The 19,367-nt window shown below is 39.5% G+C and overlaps 1 protein-coding gene across 1 annotated transcript; it reads left to right on the top strand.

The window, feature by feature from the left end:
- The first annotated feature begins 1,459 nt into the window (after positions 1 to 1,459).
- On the top strand, positions 1,460 to 19,366 carry LOC134791520 (uncharacterized). Its single transcript, XM_063762568.1, has 5 exons — positions 1,460 to 1,733; positions 2,778 to 4,201; positions 12,153 to 12,357; positions 17,533 to 17,708; positions 18,383 to 19,366. Exons 1-5 carry the CDS (start codon positions 1,592 to 1,594, stop codon positions 19,262 to 19,264), a joined length of 2,829 nt encoding a protein of 942 aa, XP_063618638.1. The 5' UTR covers positions 1,460 to 1,591; the 3' UTR covers positions 19,265 to 19,366.
- Position 19,367: the final 1 nt, after the last annotated feature.

Genomic DNA, 19,367 nt, shown 5'->3' with positions numbered 1-19,367 from the left:
TTACAAAAAAAAGTATTAAAAGCTGGGAATTGATAGTCTTAACAAAATAAATTTTGTAGAAACATAGGGTACTAAATACTTGTTACCACATATTGTAACTAAAAATAATTACACATGTATACACAAATACACGAATACTAAACATATATCAAAAAATATAATAAACAAAACAAAATATTCACACTAACCTCGCAAGCAGTTAGGGGCCACTCAGGATCACTAGGGTTAGCAGGCGTCAACCGTCCTGTGGAAGACCAGCAGATCAGAACTAGTTGGACAAACCAACGGCAAACACCGCCAAACTATTCCCCCCCACATATTAATTCCCGGAGGTTATTACACAGTCAAGTACACTACTTTTGGGAAACTGCCAAAAAATTTGTTGCACAAATGAAGCATGCGAAAATGAAAATCATCAAACCAAAACAGTTTACCTGCCTCACCTCACACAGATTCAACTAGAAAAGCAGTCGTCATCTCGGAACGGAGCTAAGTGCATCCAAGGTCGTCATCAAGGATACAAAAGAGTGACAAGCTCACATTATGTTAGAAAAATACTAGTTAGCGCATGACAAAAAATGTATGGTTAAAAAGATATCGAGTAACACTGCAGGGGCACTTACGAAACTACTTCCTCTCAAAGGCATTTCAGTCAGGAATACAATAAAATCACGCACTTTTTTGAGTCAAATATTAATGAAACCGTATTAAACACTCGTTACACAAAGACAAATACGTAAAAACTAATCTGTAAATTGCTTCTTGCCTCGGCGCTTGATGCTGCAGATAAAAATTTGACAGCACTAGCACTGTGAATTCGTTTCTAGAACAATCACATGCCGCAAAACTTGTATGCATTGTGCAAACTATTTAATGATAACTTTAAACATTACCTAAGGACAAACGATACTTTTAAAATTTTACCAATATTTTTCAATTTAATTAATTTAAGAGTAGTACGTCTATTTATATAAATAAGTACACATTTTATTATTTAAACTTGGATAAAATTATCGTAACTCGTTGATATGAACAAAACGCTTATAGAAGCCTTTTTTAGCATAGTTAACCCTAGTTATGTTTAAAAGCTTTGCGCATGCCATGCTCAATCTTTGCGTATAACTGCGTTCTTAACGTTTTTAAAAAACGTCTAGCTGACCGAATGTCATTTGGTCATGTCATTTTTTTTTATTAAGTTGCCTAATTTGACTGTTTAATACTGTAGTTGATCAATTTATAAAGACACTTAACTCCTGCTAATAAAGATTCAAATTGAATTTTCACTTAACATGATGTTCGCAATGTGCACGTACCCTATAGTTTTGTACTGATAAAATTAAATTTAGTTTTTGTTTCCACGTTCTCCACAAAACCCAACCTGAGTGAAAAAAGAGGGAACGTAATTTATTTATATTATATGACATTGAGAATACAGTAGGCTTACTCGAGAAGGAAACTTTTTTAATGAACTACAGTTTATTAATTTTTGCCTCTTAGTGTGAGTAAATAAGGAAGTCTTAAGTTTGCAGAAGTTGTTATCAAAGTGGGTGTTGTATTCACCTTTGAATTAGTACGAACCTGAAATCTGAAAATGGGGAGCCATCCAGAACACGTGGAGCCTTCAATAAAATCCAAATTTACAGTACTATTTGAGAAAATAAATGAACCGAACTATGTAATGGATAGCTACTACTCTGATAACTTGATTAATAAGTTAATTGAAACCAGAAAGGGTGAGTTTAATTTTGTAAATAAAATATATTTACAACTGTATGATTTTCTGTGGCGGATCCCCTAAATCTGCTACAGGTCATTTTAATATTTTTTTTTCATCTTAATTTAGGTTGTTTATTACATGAATATAAAAGTAAAATACAAAAGCACATAAAAAACAATAAAAAATACATATAAACACATTATAAAAACCTAACCTAGGGTGCCGCCGGCAGCAGGGCAGGGCCCAAGCTGCTGGTGGTCAGGGCCGCAGAGTGAGGAATCGACGTACTATACGCGCCGTGTCCAAAATTACCGCCTTCTGCATCTGACCCTTGATCCAACCACCCAGCGAGGGTCTCTCTAGGTGTTGGTCGAGACTCTTCGCTATGAGACCGTTCGCTGTTACGACTATAGGAACAATGATCGTCGAGTCAACATCCCACATGGCGGTTATCTTGTGAGCCAAGTCTAGGTACTTGCTGGACTTGTCCTCCTCGGCCTTCACGATATTCTCATCATGGGGGATAGTGACGTCGGCGAGCACGGCCCGGCGCTGCGATCTATCTATCAGCCCGATGTCAGGCTTATTGGCTACAATAGTCCTGTCAGTGATGATAGATCAATCCCAATGAAATAGAGCGTGGCACGACCATTTTCGAGAACAAACATATCTTTTTTATTATTATTGCCTGTGAACTTACTTTGTCAGCTGTAAAATACTTTTATATTTATAATTTGTGTTGTAACCTTATCTGGCTGTCCCTGCCTTGAACCCTCCTTTAAATTTGTGCCCTGTATTGGCTTATTGAGCTGGGCATTCAAAAGTATTTGTATTAATTCTCTATTCTTTACTGTAATAACTATTATTCATTAATGTATAATAATATACACAATACTGGATACTGGTGCAAGTCACCTGAAACGTTGGAAAAGGTAAAAAGAAATAAATAATATTGTGTAACGCCTAATCAAATCACTGAACACCATACAACACGCGAGCTTAAAGACATGTTATATTTATATTACAATCAGACTTTTTCATAAGTTTTTCTTCTTTACAGATAACAACTATATTTGCGTACTTTCACATCTACTGGGTGAACCAATACAGAATTTGGAAAGATATCATATATCAGTGCAAGTTTTCCTCATCAGATCGCTGGGCTTCGTATGTAGCAAAGAACTGTTCTTTGCCAAATTAATACATCACATCAATGATACGCTAAGGAAAGGATACACTAATCTTGGGTCCCCTACTATGAACCCGAGCCTCAGCGTTGCATATCTAGAGGTTGCCCTGTCCCTCGTAGAGCACTACACCAGCCTCTACTGGCTGCTAGACAGTGGCACGTGGAAAGAAATCCTTCGTGCCAACGAGTCTAAAACAGTATTTGTAACAAGGCAGAAATATAAGTTTGTATCCAGACTCGTTTGGAGATTAAACGGATTGGAAGATGAAGCTAATTTAAAACAAGTGCTGACTTTTATACTGAAACCACTGATTGAGACGGAAATTGTGGTAACAGAGTCTATAACTACAGACGAGGAAGAGTTATCCGCCAAGCAGTTTGAACCAATGCTTCACATGCTCAATTCTATCATGAATGATTACAAGGAGCTGTCCAGATCATCTCTTGTCATTAACATGCTCCTGACACACTTCAAAGTGGTCAACCAAACATATGTATTGCTAGATAGATACCGCAAAGATAGTTTGACTTCACCGAGTGCTAAATTAGTCTTCCGTTTGATCCTGGCTAAAATTTTCAACACCAAACCAATGACCGACAACTCTACACACACTGCTGAAGATTTTATCGAAACTAGCGCAGCCTATTTCAATACTGTAAATGTGTTCCTACAAAGACGGAATCCGATGGCAGTTTTAAACTATTGCTATTCTTGCAATGAAATTTGGAATTCAACATGGGACAAGAAAATACCAAGAATAAACACATTAAACGGCAAAAAGGTGGATTTGCAGAACAAAATGTTGTTCTTATGCCTAGTGCCTGCTATTTCCTATATTACAAGACATATGCCGGATAATGCTTTTCAAATGGCGGGTAACATTCAGGACTATATGATGAAGCTTATTAATGCAAGTTGCGAGCACACCGCCAAGACCGCTTGGGCTCTGTCACGTCTTATCTTGGAGCTGGACACAGAAACCATCGTCCTGCAGAGCGTGAAAAGGCTGGCCAGTTTGAACAACTCTATGAACAACGAACAGGCTAACTTAATGTTCCAAGGTCTATTCTACGTACTCAAGCAGTTCGACCCTATGTCGGAAGGCCATCACAAGAAGGGCCCCGAGGCGATGTTCCAGGAAGACCAGGAGAACTTGTTCCTGTACACATATGCCCTAGAAGCTGTCTTGCTCCTGGTGAAGAACTATGATATCAATTGGCAGGAGAGCTTGGAAATTATATGTTTGTATAATGTGGTCTTCAATATACTGCAGAAAACAAATTTATCCAGTAAGGTAAGTCTGCATGTCCATACATATCCATACATATTGATTCACAAAAGCTAACAGGGATGGAATGAACAATACTTTCATTATACAAGTGGCACCTGTATCACTATACAGGGTGGCTAAAAAATAAGTGCATTCCCGTTGCCAGGGAGGTTTTGGGATTATATTGAGCAACTTTTACTATGGGATCAATCCCAAAATCGTGAAAAAAAATTGGCTGTTTCATACATTTTGGCTGGTCCATTTTCTACGGGAGGCTAATTTTTAGGGTTCCGTACCCAAAGGGTAAAACGGGACCCTATTACTAAGACTCCGCTGTCCGTCCGTCCGTCCGTCCGTTTGTCACCAGGCTGTATCTCACGAACCGTGATAGCTAGACAGTTGAAATTTTCACACATGATGTATTTCTGTTGCCGCTATAACAACATAACAACAAATACTAAAAAGTACGGAACCCTCGGTAGGCGAGTCCGACTCGCACTTGTCCGGCTTTTTTTTCGCGATTTCGGGGTTGCTCCAATAGTAAAAGTTGCTCAGTATAATCCCAAAACCTCACTGGCAACAGGAATGCACTTATTTTTTATCCACCGTGTATAGTCAGAGCCACCATTTATTGGCGAATGTGATACACACATTAATAGATATTTTCATTCATTCATTCATTCAATTTGTGTCAGCTTTTGTGAATCGACCTGTACCTACCTAATGTAACCATTATACAAAATATACATGAAACCAGCATCTGCACACAACTGTTTCTGCGTGGGGTAATGATGATGATTGATAAAAAATTAGCATGAAAAGGTAACAGACAGAGTTACTTTCGCATTTTTAATATCAATATAATAAGTATTATTAAATTATTATATTAATGGGGAGGGATTGGTAATGGAATAAGCCAAAAATTAGGAAACTTTTTTATCACAGTAGGGTTTCGGGGGCGAAAAATCGATCTAGCTAGGTCTTATCTCTGGGAAAACGCGCATTTTTGAGATTTTATAATTATGTTTTCCGAGCAAAGCTCGGTCTCCCAGATATTCATTTTAATGTTCGTATCATCATCATCATATATATAAAATTGAAAAACCAGAACGGGATAAAAAACGAGGGAAGAAGCGAGATGGCGCCTTACAAATTTCTAAAAAAGTTTTTGACACGTTTCTCGAATACGACACACGTATGATAAGAAAAACCTGTTCAAATCAATTATCTACATATGGGAATAGAACTAGAGCATAAAAACTATCGCTTCCGATGCGTATTTAATTTACAATAAGGAAAAGAAATTTTCATAACAATCTTCATTTTACGAGATCGGCCATTTCTCGGCAACTCTCGGTTACTTTCGTTTGGCGGTGCTACAGATTAGACCAAATAATCCGTAAGTTAAAGTAAACTAAATTATGTTTGTCATGTTGGTATACTGGTATTTCTGAGTTTTTTTACACGAAGTAAAATAAAAAGTGCTGTCAACCTCAACCTTAGTCTATAGAGCCCATACGAGTGATTTATGTCATATATGACTTATCATTCTTATCAATCAAAGTAATTACTATATTATTATTATCAATTTGTATTTTGTTGTTTTAAATTTATTTTTGAGTTACATTATTCTGATTGACTTTCACGGCTTCGGCAAACATTGCCATTCGTCCGGGGAACGGGCTGAGATGGGCCAAAAATACAAAGTTGATAGTAAGTTATGTAGGTAGATTAAAGTGCATGTTCAGATATTATTGAGCGACCTGATAAAAATAAGCAAATGTACAGTCAGCAGTCAGCCAAATATCGTAATATAATTTTGTTGCCATAGAAATAAGGATGTGGTCCGATATAGTGGCGCAATATTGAGAGACAAAAGCGGCTAAATTCATTGGTGGCTCGGACACTTAGAGAGAATGGGAGAGGATCGTGCCGTGAAGAGAGCGCAGGTACTTGGGACAACAAAATGGGAGACGCCCGAGTGGACGTCCTAGGTACCGCTGAAACGACGTAGTTGCTCAAGACCTGCTCAACCTCGGCCATGGCGACTGGCGAGAGCTATCGCAAGACCGAGAGGACTAGACTACCTATGTTTGTATGAAAAGGCGATTTAAGGGCGGTGGTCGTCCATATTCGTCTTAAGGCGAAAATTAATCTAATGAACGTTTTTGCAACTAGGCTTATAAGAACAAATAATAATTTTATCTTGAAACAAGTTTTAAATAAATACGTGTAAAAATACAATCTTGCCTTTTATCAAATCACATCATTTTTTGACAAATTTGCGAATTGAGTTATCCAAATAACGGCTACAAATAAGAAATCCCTATCACAGTTTTAAACCATGGCAGGGTTGAATACATAATAATGTCGGTATTTAACTAAACATAAGACGAACTCTTTATTTCATTTACGCGAGCGGAGCTGCGGGCCCGTCTAGTGTATGTATAAGCAGGCGTGGCTCACTCCGCGATTTCGTCGCTTTGCTACAGGTAGCTAAAAGTACATCCGTGGTAAGTTGTGGCTTTCCCCAAAATTGGGGTGGAACGGATGTACTTTTCACAAGCCGAGCGCGTGGCGCTGTCGCCACCTAGCGGCCATATCTGTGCTGATCGTAACAGACGCGTTTTGTTAGAGAGGATTTATTCAGTGGTATAAGTACACAAATTGTGCGAGTTTTTCGTTTAATCCAAAAATAATATTTAAAAATACTGTAAATTAGAGCCGACTATATTGTCTAAGCAATAGGGTTCAAATTACAAAACAGTCAACCACTCAGTAAGTACTATCGTTATCTCAGATAAGTGGTTAGCCCAAATTGTAATCTCGCAAGGTCTATTTCCGATCGAATGGAAGGTGTACGTCCGATAAGGACGCAGCTATGAGTGAGAGCGAGAAAGTGATATGCTGAAAGGACCAGGGTCGCGGTCCAGTACACCTGTACTTAACACGACAGGGGGTTACGAATTCTGGACGCATGCGGTAGACGTGGCCGGCCCAGTCCCATTTAAGCCTCGCGGTTTTGTCGCCTACACTACGCTACAAACACTTCGCGTTAATAAATAGCTAGGGCAAAGAGAATAGAGTGTATAGAGGCGGATTGTTAAAGTAAACTATGTAGTCACTGTAAATTTACTGCCATCTTTCGACAGAAAATTAAAACTGTTAGAACGCCATTTGACTTTGATCCTTATTCTTTCACTGATATGTGTTAATTTTGTACCTAAGATTAATGTGTAATTAAGATTGTACCATACGTTTGGCCTACTCTCGACGTTTAAGCGGTTAACACATATCAGTGAAAGAATAATGATCAGAGTCAATTGGCGTTCTAACAATTCTAATCTTCTGTCGAAAGATGGCAATAAATGTACTGTATAAGAAATTTAACTGTCGGATAACTAATGCGTCCAAAGCCACCAGGGCGGCGCCACAGTCATGCATGAAAAGACGATCGGGGACACGTCCAAGGGCTTGGTAGTTCTGCGTATGGATAAAAAAACGGACCATTTGGAAATGGAAAATTTCGTTCCTCATACAAACTACAAAATTATGAGAAGTTTCCGAAATTTGAGCATGTGGCTATTTTGCAATTTCGGAAACTTTTTTACATCAGTATACAACATTATCATCTAATTCTAGGATGACTTGTTTCCAGGCTCTTGATTCTAGAGGAAAGGCCGATAAAATGAGATGCAAGATTTTTATCATCATTATAACCTCTCATTCTGACAGCGACCTTGCATGATAATATGTAATCAAGGGAATTGATAACTAGGTATTACGTTAGCAAGCGACACACCCAATCGCGTGCACGCTTCGAGTTTGATCATCAGTAAAACATCTCTGTGTTGTCACTCCATCTCGTAGTTGGTGAATAAATTGAGATCTTATGTGATTGTGATAAAGTCTACATTTCAAATTTGCTACTATCAACATGAAGTCTGTGTGACCTTTAAAACTTCAACGTGCTTGAACTTCAAGTTGTTTTGATTTGTGATCCAAGTTGGACGTAGTAGGTGTAGTAGAGTGGACGTACTAACAGTTTAATTAAGAATATTAAAAAAAACTTAGTAGTAGTAAACTTAGGAGTATTGTCAGTGTCTTGGTACGAATACCTAAAGTAATAGAATAATTAATTTTGTGATTAACTTTCATTGGAAGTTTTAATCATACAGTGGTCGATTCAAAGATAATTCAGGAATACTTAAAGATAATTACAGTGAAGTGACCATGGGCAATCCATCAAAATCTGTCGAAAGTGTAATTAAAATGAAGTTTAAATCATTATTCGAAAAAATAAATGAGTCAAACTATGTGATAGATAACTTCTATTCCGATAATTTAATTAATAAACTGTTGGAGAATAAGCCAGGTAAATAGCTATAACCGGTCAAACAACTTTGTCAGTAGAAAAAGGTGCGTAATTTAAATTTTCTATGACACGATAACCCTTCGCGCCTACAACTTTTAATTTTGCCGCTTTTTTCCACTGACTGAAATGGCTAAGGGTGCACAATTTTTTTTACTCGATACAAATAAAGGTTGTGAATAAATTAGTCATACTAGAGAAAAACTTAAAATAAATAAAATATAGTGACAACCTTTATTTGTATCGAGTAAAAAAAATTGTGCACCCTTATCCAAAAAAAAAACTGTATATTGATCCATGCCCCATTGTGTTCTATTGCTACGCTATGGTCGCGCTGATTACGACCTTTCCCTATGTTTTCGTACTCAAAATTATCATTATTTAAAAAAAATCGGGCAAGTGCGAGTCGGACTCGCGCATGAAGGGTTCCGTACCATATAAAAAAAAAAACAAAAAAAAAGCAAAAAAAAAACGGTCACCCATCCAAGTACTGACCACTCCCGACGTTGCTTAACTTTGGTCAAAAATCACGTTTGTTGTATGGGAGCCCCATTTAAATCTTTATTTTATTCTGTTTTTAGTATTTGTTGTTATAGCGGCAACAGAAATACATCATCTGTGAAAATTTCAACTGTCTAGCTATCACGGTTCGTGAGATACAGCCTGGTGACAGACGGACGGACGGACGGACGGACGGACGGATGGACGGACGGACGGACGGACGGACGGACAGCGAAGTCTTAGTAATAGGGTCCCGTTTTACCCTTTGGGTACGGAACCCTAAAAAGACATTACCAACCTCTGCTGTGGATGAATGACATCACATTTTTTATTACTAAAATAATTAACTAATGACTCTAATGAGTAGCGATTTATTGTTTCACACGGCTTTTTCTTTACAGAACTCAATGTTACTTGTAGTGTAAGAATCCTACTCGAGGAACCCGTACGAAACCTGGAACGGTACCATGTCTCGGTGCGGGTGTTCCTCGTCAGACTCCTGGCTTTGGTCGTCAGGGAAGAACTATGTTTCGCGAAAGTTATACATAACATTAACGACCCCTTAGCCAAAGCTTATCAAGCCCTTGAATCTCCCACAATGACCCCAAGTCTTCGTGTGGCCTATCTAGAAGTCGCACTTGCTATAATAGGGCACAATACCGGCTTCTATTGGCTCCTTGAGAGTGGCATGTGGAAAGAAATCCTTAGCATTAACGACCAGTCCAATACAGTATTCGTCACAAGACAGAAGTACAAGTTTGTGTCCAAACTTGTTTGGAGATTGAATGCCTTGGAAGACGATGATAACGTTAGGCAAGTGCTAAATTTTATCCTGAAACCCTTGATCGAAACGGATATCGAGGTAACCGAGTCTATGAAACCTGACGAGGAGGAAGAAGCATCGAAGTGGCTCGAACCGATGCTCCTCATGCTGGTGTCCATAACTAACGAGTATGGCGAGCTCACCAAGTCATCCCTGGTCATAAACGCACTGTTGAACCACTTCAAACTGGCCAACCACCTGTGTGTGCTTTTAGATAGATTCCGAAAAAACAGCCTGACCTCGCTCCTAGCCAACTTAATTTTCCGCATATACCTCGCCAAAACTTTACATAACAAGCCATTGACTGACGACACGGTATACCGAAGTGAAGATTTCGTGGAAACCACGGCATCATATTTCAATACCATACATTACTTTACAATTAGGCGTAAGCCGATGATGGTCCTCGACTTTTGCTATTCGTGCAATGAATATTGGAATGGATTGTGGCGCGACAGGAAGCCAGAAACGATTATAATGGATGGTAAGAAGGAGAACTTGCAGAACAAGGCGTTGTTTATGTGCCTCGTGCCGCCGATCTGCTATGTGACCAGGCGTTGGCCGAAGGCGGTGCGTTACGGCGAGGGGTGTATCCAAGATTATATAATGAAGATTATAAATGCGAGTTGCGAGCACACTGCTAAGGCAGGTACCTTACTATCCGATCTTGTCTTGGAGTCGGACGTAGAAGCAATAGCCCTAAAGACTGTCAAGCGACTGTCTAGTTTTAATAACTCCATGAACAATGAACAGGCTAATCTAATCTTCCAAGGGCTCTTTTACGTAATCAAACATTTAGACCCTGACCCGGAACACTTTGAATACCGCTTACCGTCTTCGGAGGCCAAATTACAAGAAGACCAGGATAACATGTTCGTATACTCGTATGTCATAGAAGCTATCCTAAAATTGATAAAAGAATTTCATATAAACTGGCACGAGAGCTTGGAAGTCATTTGTTTGTACACTGTCGTGTTTCGTATAATGTCGAGACCGAATTTACCCTGTAAGGTAAGCAAAAGGTACAGCAATTCGTAATAAATTCATTAGGTGGCAGCGGCAGCGTTAATACTGCTGTGAAAAAAAAAGAATGAGTTAAAATTTGAACTGTTTATTTCTTACTTTAATTTGCTTTTGTTTTTATGCTGTTTGATATTTGCACCGATCACTTGGTAGGCGCAAGTAATTAGCTAGTATGATCGAAGGTGCGATATGGTGCAAGAAGCTTGCGCATGATGAGGTACAAACGCACTTGCATGCAAGTCGCTAAACTATTTAATATCGTTTTTTACACAATATATACATCTGCGCATGTTGTGTCTCAATATGCGCAAGCTACTTGCATCCTACGCAAGTGCCATGAGCGAATTGATCGGCTAACTATTATCGTCCTGGGATCGCGATAGTTTAACTGTAATATGTACTTAGTAGGAATGTAATAATGATGTAGAATTCGTTATTTCATGCGCTTGTTTCAACAAGTAATGCTAGAATTAAACTTATGGTACATTTTATAAATTTAAAACTAAACACTACTTAGGCGACTAATCGGCTTATATCCCTGCTAATATTGTAAATTTTATGCGAAAGTAACTCTGTATGTCTGTTACCTCACACTTAAACCGCTGAACCGATTTATATTAAATTTGGTATGGGGACCCGGGTATGTCCTTAAACTACGTCCAAGACCACCGGTGGACGGGCAGCAGCGTCCCTCAAATTCGGTGTACTCGACTGCGATCGCCAACCCGCCTGCCAAGCGTGGCGATTATGGCATTCACCCCCCATCATGATGAGCACAATACAAGGGGGAGGCCTATGTAAGGGGGAGGCCTATGTTCAGCAGTGGACGTCTTATGGCTGAGATGATGATGATGATGATGATGGTGATCATTTGAAACCTGGGCAAGGACAAAAGACATAGGATATTAATTATCATCATCATTACATGTAGACGGAGTTGCGGGCAGAAGCTAGGAATATTACAAATGCGAAAATAACTCTGTATAGGTATGTATTACCTCCTCACCTCTGGACCAACTTATATGAAATTTGATATGATGAGAAGATTGTTTAACTCCCGGGAAAGTACCTACATAGGATAGTTTTTAGCAAGGAATTAATCATTCTACGCAGATGAATTCGCGCGCAGATGCTAGTTACTAAGTTACTTATATATTTTGTACGGCACACTTGCGAGTATAGGTACCTATTGTTGCCTCACTTGCCCTTTATCTAGACGTAAAATATGCAACTACATATCCCCAATCTGTTTACAGTTCATAGTAACGGCCCTAAACGTAATAACGGTGACAGTGTGCAAGTTCCTGCCGCCCAACCTGTCACTGTTAATGGAGTCGAAGCCCGGCTCAGCCATGCACGACCTCGGGCGTCTCATTTACATGAAGATGCACGACTTGCACTGGGAGGTGCGAGATTCAGCGCTGGAACTCCTACTCGTGGTCACCGAAATCTCTTACGTCAGTGAGTACACCTACTACACCAGTTCACGACCTCGGGCGTAACATCTAGGTACATGAAGATGCACGACTTGCACTGGGAGGTGCGAGATTCAGCGCTGGAACTCCTACTCGTGATCACCGAGATCTCTTACGTCAGTGAGTATACCTACTACACCAGTTCACAACCTCGGGCGTCTCATCTAGGTACATGAATATGCACGACTTGCACTGGGAGGTGCGAGATTCAGCGCTGGAACTCCTACTCGTGATCACCGAGATCTCTTACGTCAGTGAGTATACCTACTACACCAGTTCACAACCTCGGGCGTCTCATCTAGGTACATGAAGATGCACGACTTGCACTGGGAGGTGCGAGATTGAGCGCTCGAGCTCCTACTCGTGGTCACCGAAATCTCTTACGTCAGTGAGTACACCTACTACACCAGTTCACGACCTCGGGCGTAACATCTAGGTACATGAAGATGCACGACTTGCACTGGGAGGTGCGAGATTCAGCGCTGGAACTCCTACTCGTGATCACCGAGATCTCTTACGTCAGTGAGTATACCTACTACACCAGTTCACAACCTCGGGCGTCTCATCTAGGTACATGAAGATGCACGACTTGCACTGGGAGGTGCGAGATTCAGCGCTGGAACTCCTACTCGTGATCACCGAGATCTCTTACGTCAGTGAGTATACCTACTACACCAGTTCACAACCTCGGGCGTCTCATCTAGGTACATGAAGATGCACGACTTGCACTGGGAGGTGCGAGATTCAGCGCTGGAACTCCTACTCGTGGTCACCGAGATCTGTTACGTCAGTAAGTACCTACACCTACTGCACCAGTGCACGACCTCGGACTCATCTACATGAAAATGCACGACTTGCACTGGGAGGTGCGAGATTCAGCGCTCGAGCTCCTACTCGTGGTCACCGAGATCTCTTACGTCAGTAAGTATCTACTATACAGCTGCGACCTCCGCATCATATACAATATCTACATGAACTGCACGACCTGCGCTGCACCAGGGGGGCGAAACTGATCCTTCTCGACTCCGTTCGGCTCAGCATTGCTCCGAGCAATTATTAGGGTTGGCACAACTTGACGTCCCTTTGCGTGTATGACCACAGATAAGATAATGACTTGAATATTGACAACCATAAATAGCCGAAACAGATAATACCATACATAAGAAAGGGACAGCATGATTCGTCCCTGAATCGCTGTCAAATTTCAGTTTTGTAGGAAGCTTCTTTTCTGTACGGTAGTAGGTAGATACACTATTACTCATTCTGTGGCTGCACAATATATGTAGGGTGACCAAATATCCTCACTTTCAGCAATGGAATTTCGCATTGATTCGATAAGTATACAATTTTAAACGTGTTCTGATACTTCTGATGTTTTAGTCGGAAATCACGGAACCCCGAATTTGAGTACCCTTGCCCCGATAAATAGGAATTTGGAAGTGGTAACCCTATACTATACTAAGTATAGGTGATTTTGTTATGTCTGACCATACTCTGAGAGGTCGGGACTCTCGGGACCCAACCCAGAGCCCGCGAAAAAAAAATCTGCTGTTCCATAGAAAACATTGACATGTGGTTCACCGAAATGTATAAGATGACAGATTTTTTTTATGTATGACCCACATATTCAAGTCTCCCCTCAGTATGTTCAGTCATAACAAAATCACCCTGTACAGTAAAGATACTTGTGAAGTTAAAAATCTCAACCACAATGATAGTTACAAAAGTCGTTAGGAATTATCGCCTATTATTTATTTAAGATAATGTATATTTAAATAAACAATTGTTCCTTTGTACCTACCGTTAGCACACTTGATAATATCACTGATGTTAAATTAAATAGATCTCTGTGGTAAATATTGTGGACTGACTATTAATTATATAGTAGTAGTAGTAATCACTTTATTGTACACAACACAGGTTTACAAAAATAAATTACAGTAATGGAAGTACAAAGGCGAACTTATCCCTATAAGTATAAGGGATCTCTTCCAGCTAACATTCGAGTAGATGAGAGGAAAACTCCATGTCAGGTCAGATAGACAAACGTATGGGATGTACAGTAATATTTAAATCGTGAAAAGGATGGTACGGCTGTGCGTCTTTGTTTTGCTCGACTTGGCGGGGGCACGGCAGTGCCGCAGAAAAGTAAACTAACATATTGTCAAGTCATAAAATACATAAATAACATTATAAAATAAAATACATACTAGCTTATAGTATAATGTTGCTCTTCTGAGAGCTTGGCAAGGGCCTCGGGGAGAAAGGGAATGACCCCCGTTCTGAGTCATGGCCATGATGGCTTGTACAACAGGTCTCCATCGCCATACAGCGGGGTAACGCTGCTAGTGTGATGGGGACCTTTGAAACCGGCATGACTCAGAACGGGTTTTAGTTACTTAAGTTTTGTAGGTAGTTAGTAGAATATATTGCAATTAATTGATGAAATATAATTATAGTTAACCTGTTTAGCACATAATTACCTCGCCAGTTTTTCAAACATTTTTATCACACTTGCTCATAAAGCGTCGTGTTTCACGCAGGTCTAGCGGGAGTTAGGGAGGAGTTTTTTTTTATTATGTCATTGATTTATACAAACCGAGAAGATTATATGTCAAAGATTCATTTAAAATAACCAAACAAACAATATATCAACTAAGAATTAGGTGGCATTTGTTGTTTCGTTAATTAGAAGTCACAAGTATTGACATACCTATTAATAAATTTAATTACTAGTGTTCTAGATACCGCAATCCTAATGAATGATAAGATAAGACTTCTGTATTAGATAAAATGCTGATCTAAGGTATGCATTAACATTTAGCGCCTTTTCTTCAATAATATAAATAAATGTCACCGGTTTTGTGATAACACTGATAACCTAACTTTAATATGTCACCATCAGATATATCGGAGCGGCTGAGGCGCTCACAAATATCTGAACACGCCTCTATTGTCAAGGCGTGAGGTGCGTGTTCAGATATTTTTGAGTACCTCCGCCGCTCCGATATATTCATATATCTGATGGCGACTGTACAAATAAAGATGTGTAAATTGCGGAAAGTCTCTAAAAAGTTGCAAGAGTTCTTGGAAATTTCGGGAAAACATCACATCACAGGATACAAAGGAAACTTTTGTTTTGCATAATGGAAAATTTTAAACCCCATATAAAAATATGAGTTGTTTCCGAAAATTTTCCATGTGGAAATTACGCAATTTTGGAAACTTTCTGACGACGCATCAGTAGGTACAAATTAGTATGGAGAGCGGGAAAACAGCGTTTATTATAATTTTATATTTTTGGAACAAGGTCATATGTGACGTCCCACGGTCAAAGGTACCTTATGGCGGGTATGGAGTTATGCATACCCTAGTAATCTACAATAAATAACCTATCGATAACACAAAAGATCAACCTTCTAGGTTGCGTAGTTACAGAGATATGATTTTTTGAAAATAATGTTGTGAAATGAGCAACTTTACGATAGAGAAGTTTTAAGTTTAGCCGCCTAAAAAACTATGTTCCTGAAGTAAGTTACATAGTTGACTACAAATAATAATGCCTTATATATCTGAGATTAAAAAAATATTGCGACTTGTTCTGTAATGCAAATAGAAACTTTTGATATCGACTGATTTATGTGTATACTAACCAATCTCTTGAAAATAAAGTTTTATTTCATTTTCACGATTGATTGCAATGAGCTCTCAAGATTTAAATTTTATCTATTAGAAAACGACACTGACAGACAGTTTAAGCAAAAAACAATACCGATTTAGAGGTGAAAATGTATTTTCTGACTTTTTCATATAAAATCACAAAATTGAATATTTTTACTTTTAATGTGACACACAATCAATTTTTCTGAGCACATATGAAAGAAATTCTGTCATTCAAATGAAATAAATCCTAAAACCCCAACTAAATACTATATTTAACCCCTTATGCCACTTTAAACTTACATAACAATAACAGTATTTGCTCCATACATTTACGAAAAGGTACCTTATGGAAATAAATCTAATAATACATCACTACAAAATATCAATCATATTATAGTTTATCTTTTATGAATAGAAAATATTAATTTACATTAAACTGCCCCCAATTTAATTAGTTCTTCGTCATAATAATCTTAAAAAAGACCAATAATTTGTATGTAATGAAAAGGTACCTTGTGGTCAAGTTACATGATGAGGCATGATGATGATGGAACAGTTAGGATAAACTAATAATATTTTGGGGTTAAGATGGTATAAACCGTCTATTTCTTATCAATAATATATTTCGGTTGCTATTGAAGATAAGCGGCATTGAGGTTCAATGACCTCAGATATTCCATAAGGTAATGCGTCGGGTATTGGCATTTTTCAGCAAACCAATGGCTGATTTACTGCATGCGACCAAACCAAATGAAGATTATTCTAGTTAAGAAAGACTTGACGAGAGTAACTTTGGTATAATAGCAGTCTACTTGGATTTGTGATGTCGGTCTATGTACGGTTATAATATTTGCGAGGCGCCCCAACCAGAACTGAAATTATCAAATTAGTTTTGCAGAATGCTAATACAGTTCTCTACCAAACTTCTTTTCCCGTATTGACTAGTTTTTTTGGGAATTTTCAATCTTTTTTCCATAAGGTACCTTTTCTACTAAACTCTGAGACGACATTACTAGGCTTATAACTAACTTATAACAAAAATAAAAACAGGTAAACAAACGTTACGCATTAAGGTTTCAGATCACACAATAAAAAAAAATTGAGCCTTTTTTCACCTCTTTACAAAACATTTAATATCTCCGAAACTAGAAACCCTCATAAGGTACCTTTTCCCGTGGAACGTCACATATTATCATGCCATCAATTAGATAAATTACGTTTTTTTTATCTTTCATACTAAAATGACAGTTTGATTGGCCAATTTACCACTTCATCCGGTTTTTGTACCAATTTTGTAGGTACTGAAATAATAGATCGGTTCGACAGATCCGGACAATTTGTCTGGGATATAAAAGAGGGTTGAAGTTGGTCTATTTAATTAATTTCTAACTGACTGTCTTATGAGTTGAATGACTGTGAATATTTAATATTCGAAATTAGCTCCAACTCACAACTCCATCTTACAGTTTTACTACATATAGTTTTCTTTCGTTTCCAGAATTCCCGCCATTCCAAAAGCAGATAATCGAGAACGAACTCATCGTAGTAGCCACAGCAGTAGCGCTGAACGACCATGAGTTCTACGTGCGCGCGTCCGCGCTGCGCTGCCTCGGGTCCGCCTGCAAGGTGTCCACCGTGTGGGAGCAGCTCAAGACCAAACACCCTGATATACAGGTACCTACATACACACATACACGCATAGGACAGCCACTCGTGTCACAGATAGAGATCGTAGTAGCTACAGCAGTAGCGCTAACGACCATGAGTTCTACGTGCGCGCGTCCGCGCTGCGCTGCCTCGGGTCCGCCTGCAAGGTGTCCACCGTGTGGGAGCAACTCAAGACCAACACCCTGATATACAGGTACCTATAGACTAACACGCATAGACTAGCCACTCGTGTCACAGATAGATATCGTAGTACGTGCAGCAGTAGCGCTGAACGACCACGAGATCTACGTGCGCGCGTCCGCGCTGCGCTGCCTCGGGTCCGCCTGCAAGGTGTCCACCGTGTGGGAGCAGCTCAAGACCATACACCCTGATATACACGTACCTACAGACACAGAGACATACAGACCGTTGTGTCACAAATACAGGTGTAAAACTCGTGGTCGTTCAGCGCTACTGCTGTAGCTACTACACGACCACGAGTTTTACATTTAGCAGCCTCGGCCAAGTATAAGTTCTATGAATACCGACTTAAAAATCCGTTTACCATTCTGTAGCGTATAAAATAACCACTAAGTACCAAGACCAGTAACTAGAAAATTCATTGTGTCCTAAATAAGACAACATCCATACAGTTTTTTTATAGAGAACGTTTGCTAATATATAAACATTCTTATTGCCAGGATTCCCTGCTAAACATTCTCCGCAACAACCAAGAAGGCATAGTACGCAAGGAAGCATGCAACGTCCTCTGCGAGATGTACATCAACCTGAAGCTGTGCCCCGAGTTCAAGCAGGCCCTCCACGAGCAGATGGTCTCCTCCGCCGTCAGCGACTTCCACTGGGAGGTGCAGCTCGCCGCCCTCAAGTTCTGGAAGATCGTCATCCACAACAACCTCTGCGAGCAGGGCATGCTCGACGGGACCTTTCCACCCGTCACATTCTCCAAAGAATCCAGAAAAATCGTCACCCTCAACAAGGCAGAAATACAGAGGAGACTCTTAAAAATCTTAGACGAACTCTCCGCAAAAGGCTGCCTAACTGTCTTATCCAAACTATTACACGAGGACACAGAAGTCGAAATTATGGATGCGAATTTAGCTATCGCTCTGAACCTTCTGGATATCCTAAAGCGGTACGAGGTACCTGAGTGTGTGAAGCGCGTCGAAGGCGACCCGCGGACCATGCACGAGTATTATACAGAGACCAAAGAAGATGCAATGGACCAGGAAGACGTTATCATCAAAACGGAGGAGGCCCAGTCGGATAACGTTATAGAGGGCATTATAAACGCTGATGACATGAATCTGCTCGCGCACATTTATGAACGACATATGAAATTACAAAATGACAAACCTGAACTGCAGCCTAAACCGATGATCAAGTTATTACGGTATGTGAAGCCTTATTTATTTGTGAATCATTTGATGAGCAAAGACTTCAAGGCGGTTATTGAGTACAAGAAACAGTGGAGGAATGGGATACGCAGCGTAGAGTCGCTGTTAGACGACGTGTTAGGCATTTACGAGGTTGACAACGATGTCAACAATTTGGATTGCTATTGAGATTATATTTTGCTGCCTAAGTATACTTTTAGTAAGTATACATTCCGTAAGGAGTGATTGTTATAAATAAAATGTAGGTATACATTAAAATATATTTTTATTA

Source organism: Cydia splendana, chromosome 6 (genome assembly GCF_910591565.1).
Source record: "Cydia splendana chromosome 6, ilCydSple1.2, whole genome shotgun sequence".
Taxonomy (NCBI): domain Eukaryota; kingdom Metazoa; phylum Arthropoda; class Insecta; order Lepidoptera; family Tortricidae; genus Cydia; species Cydia splendana.
This window is presented reverse-complemented; position numbering and strand designations above follow the sequence as displayed.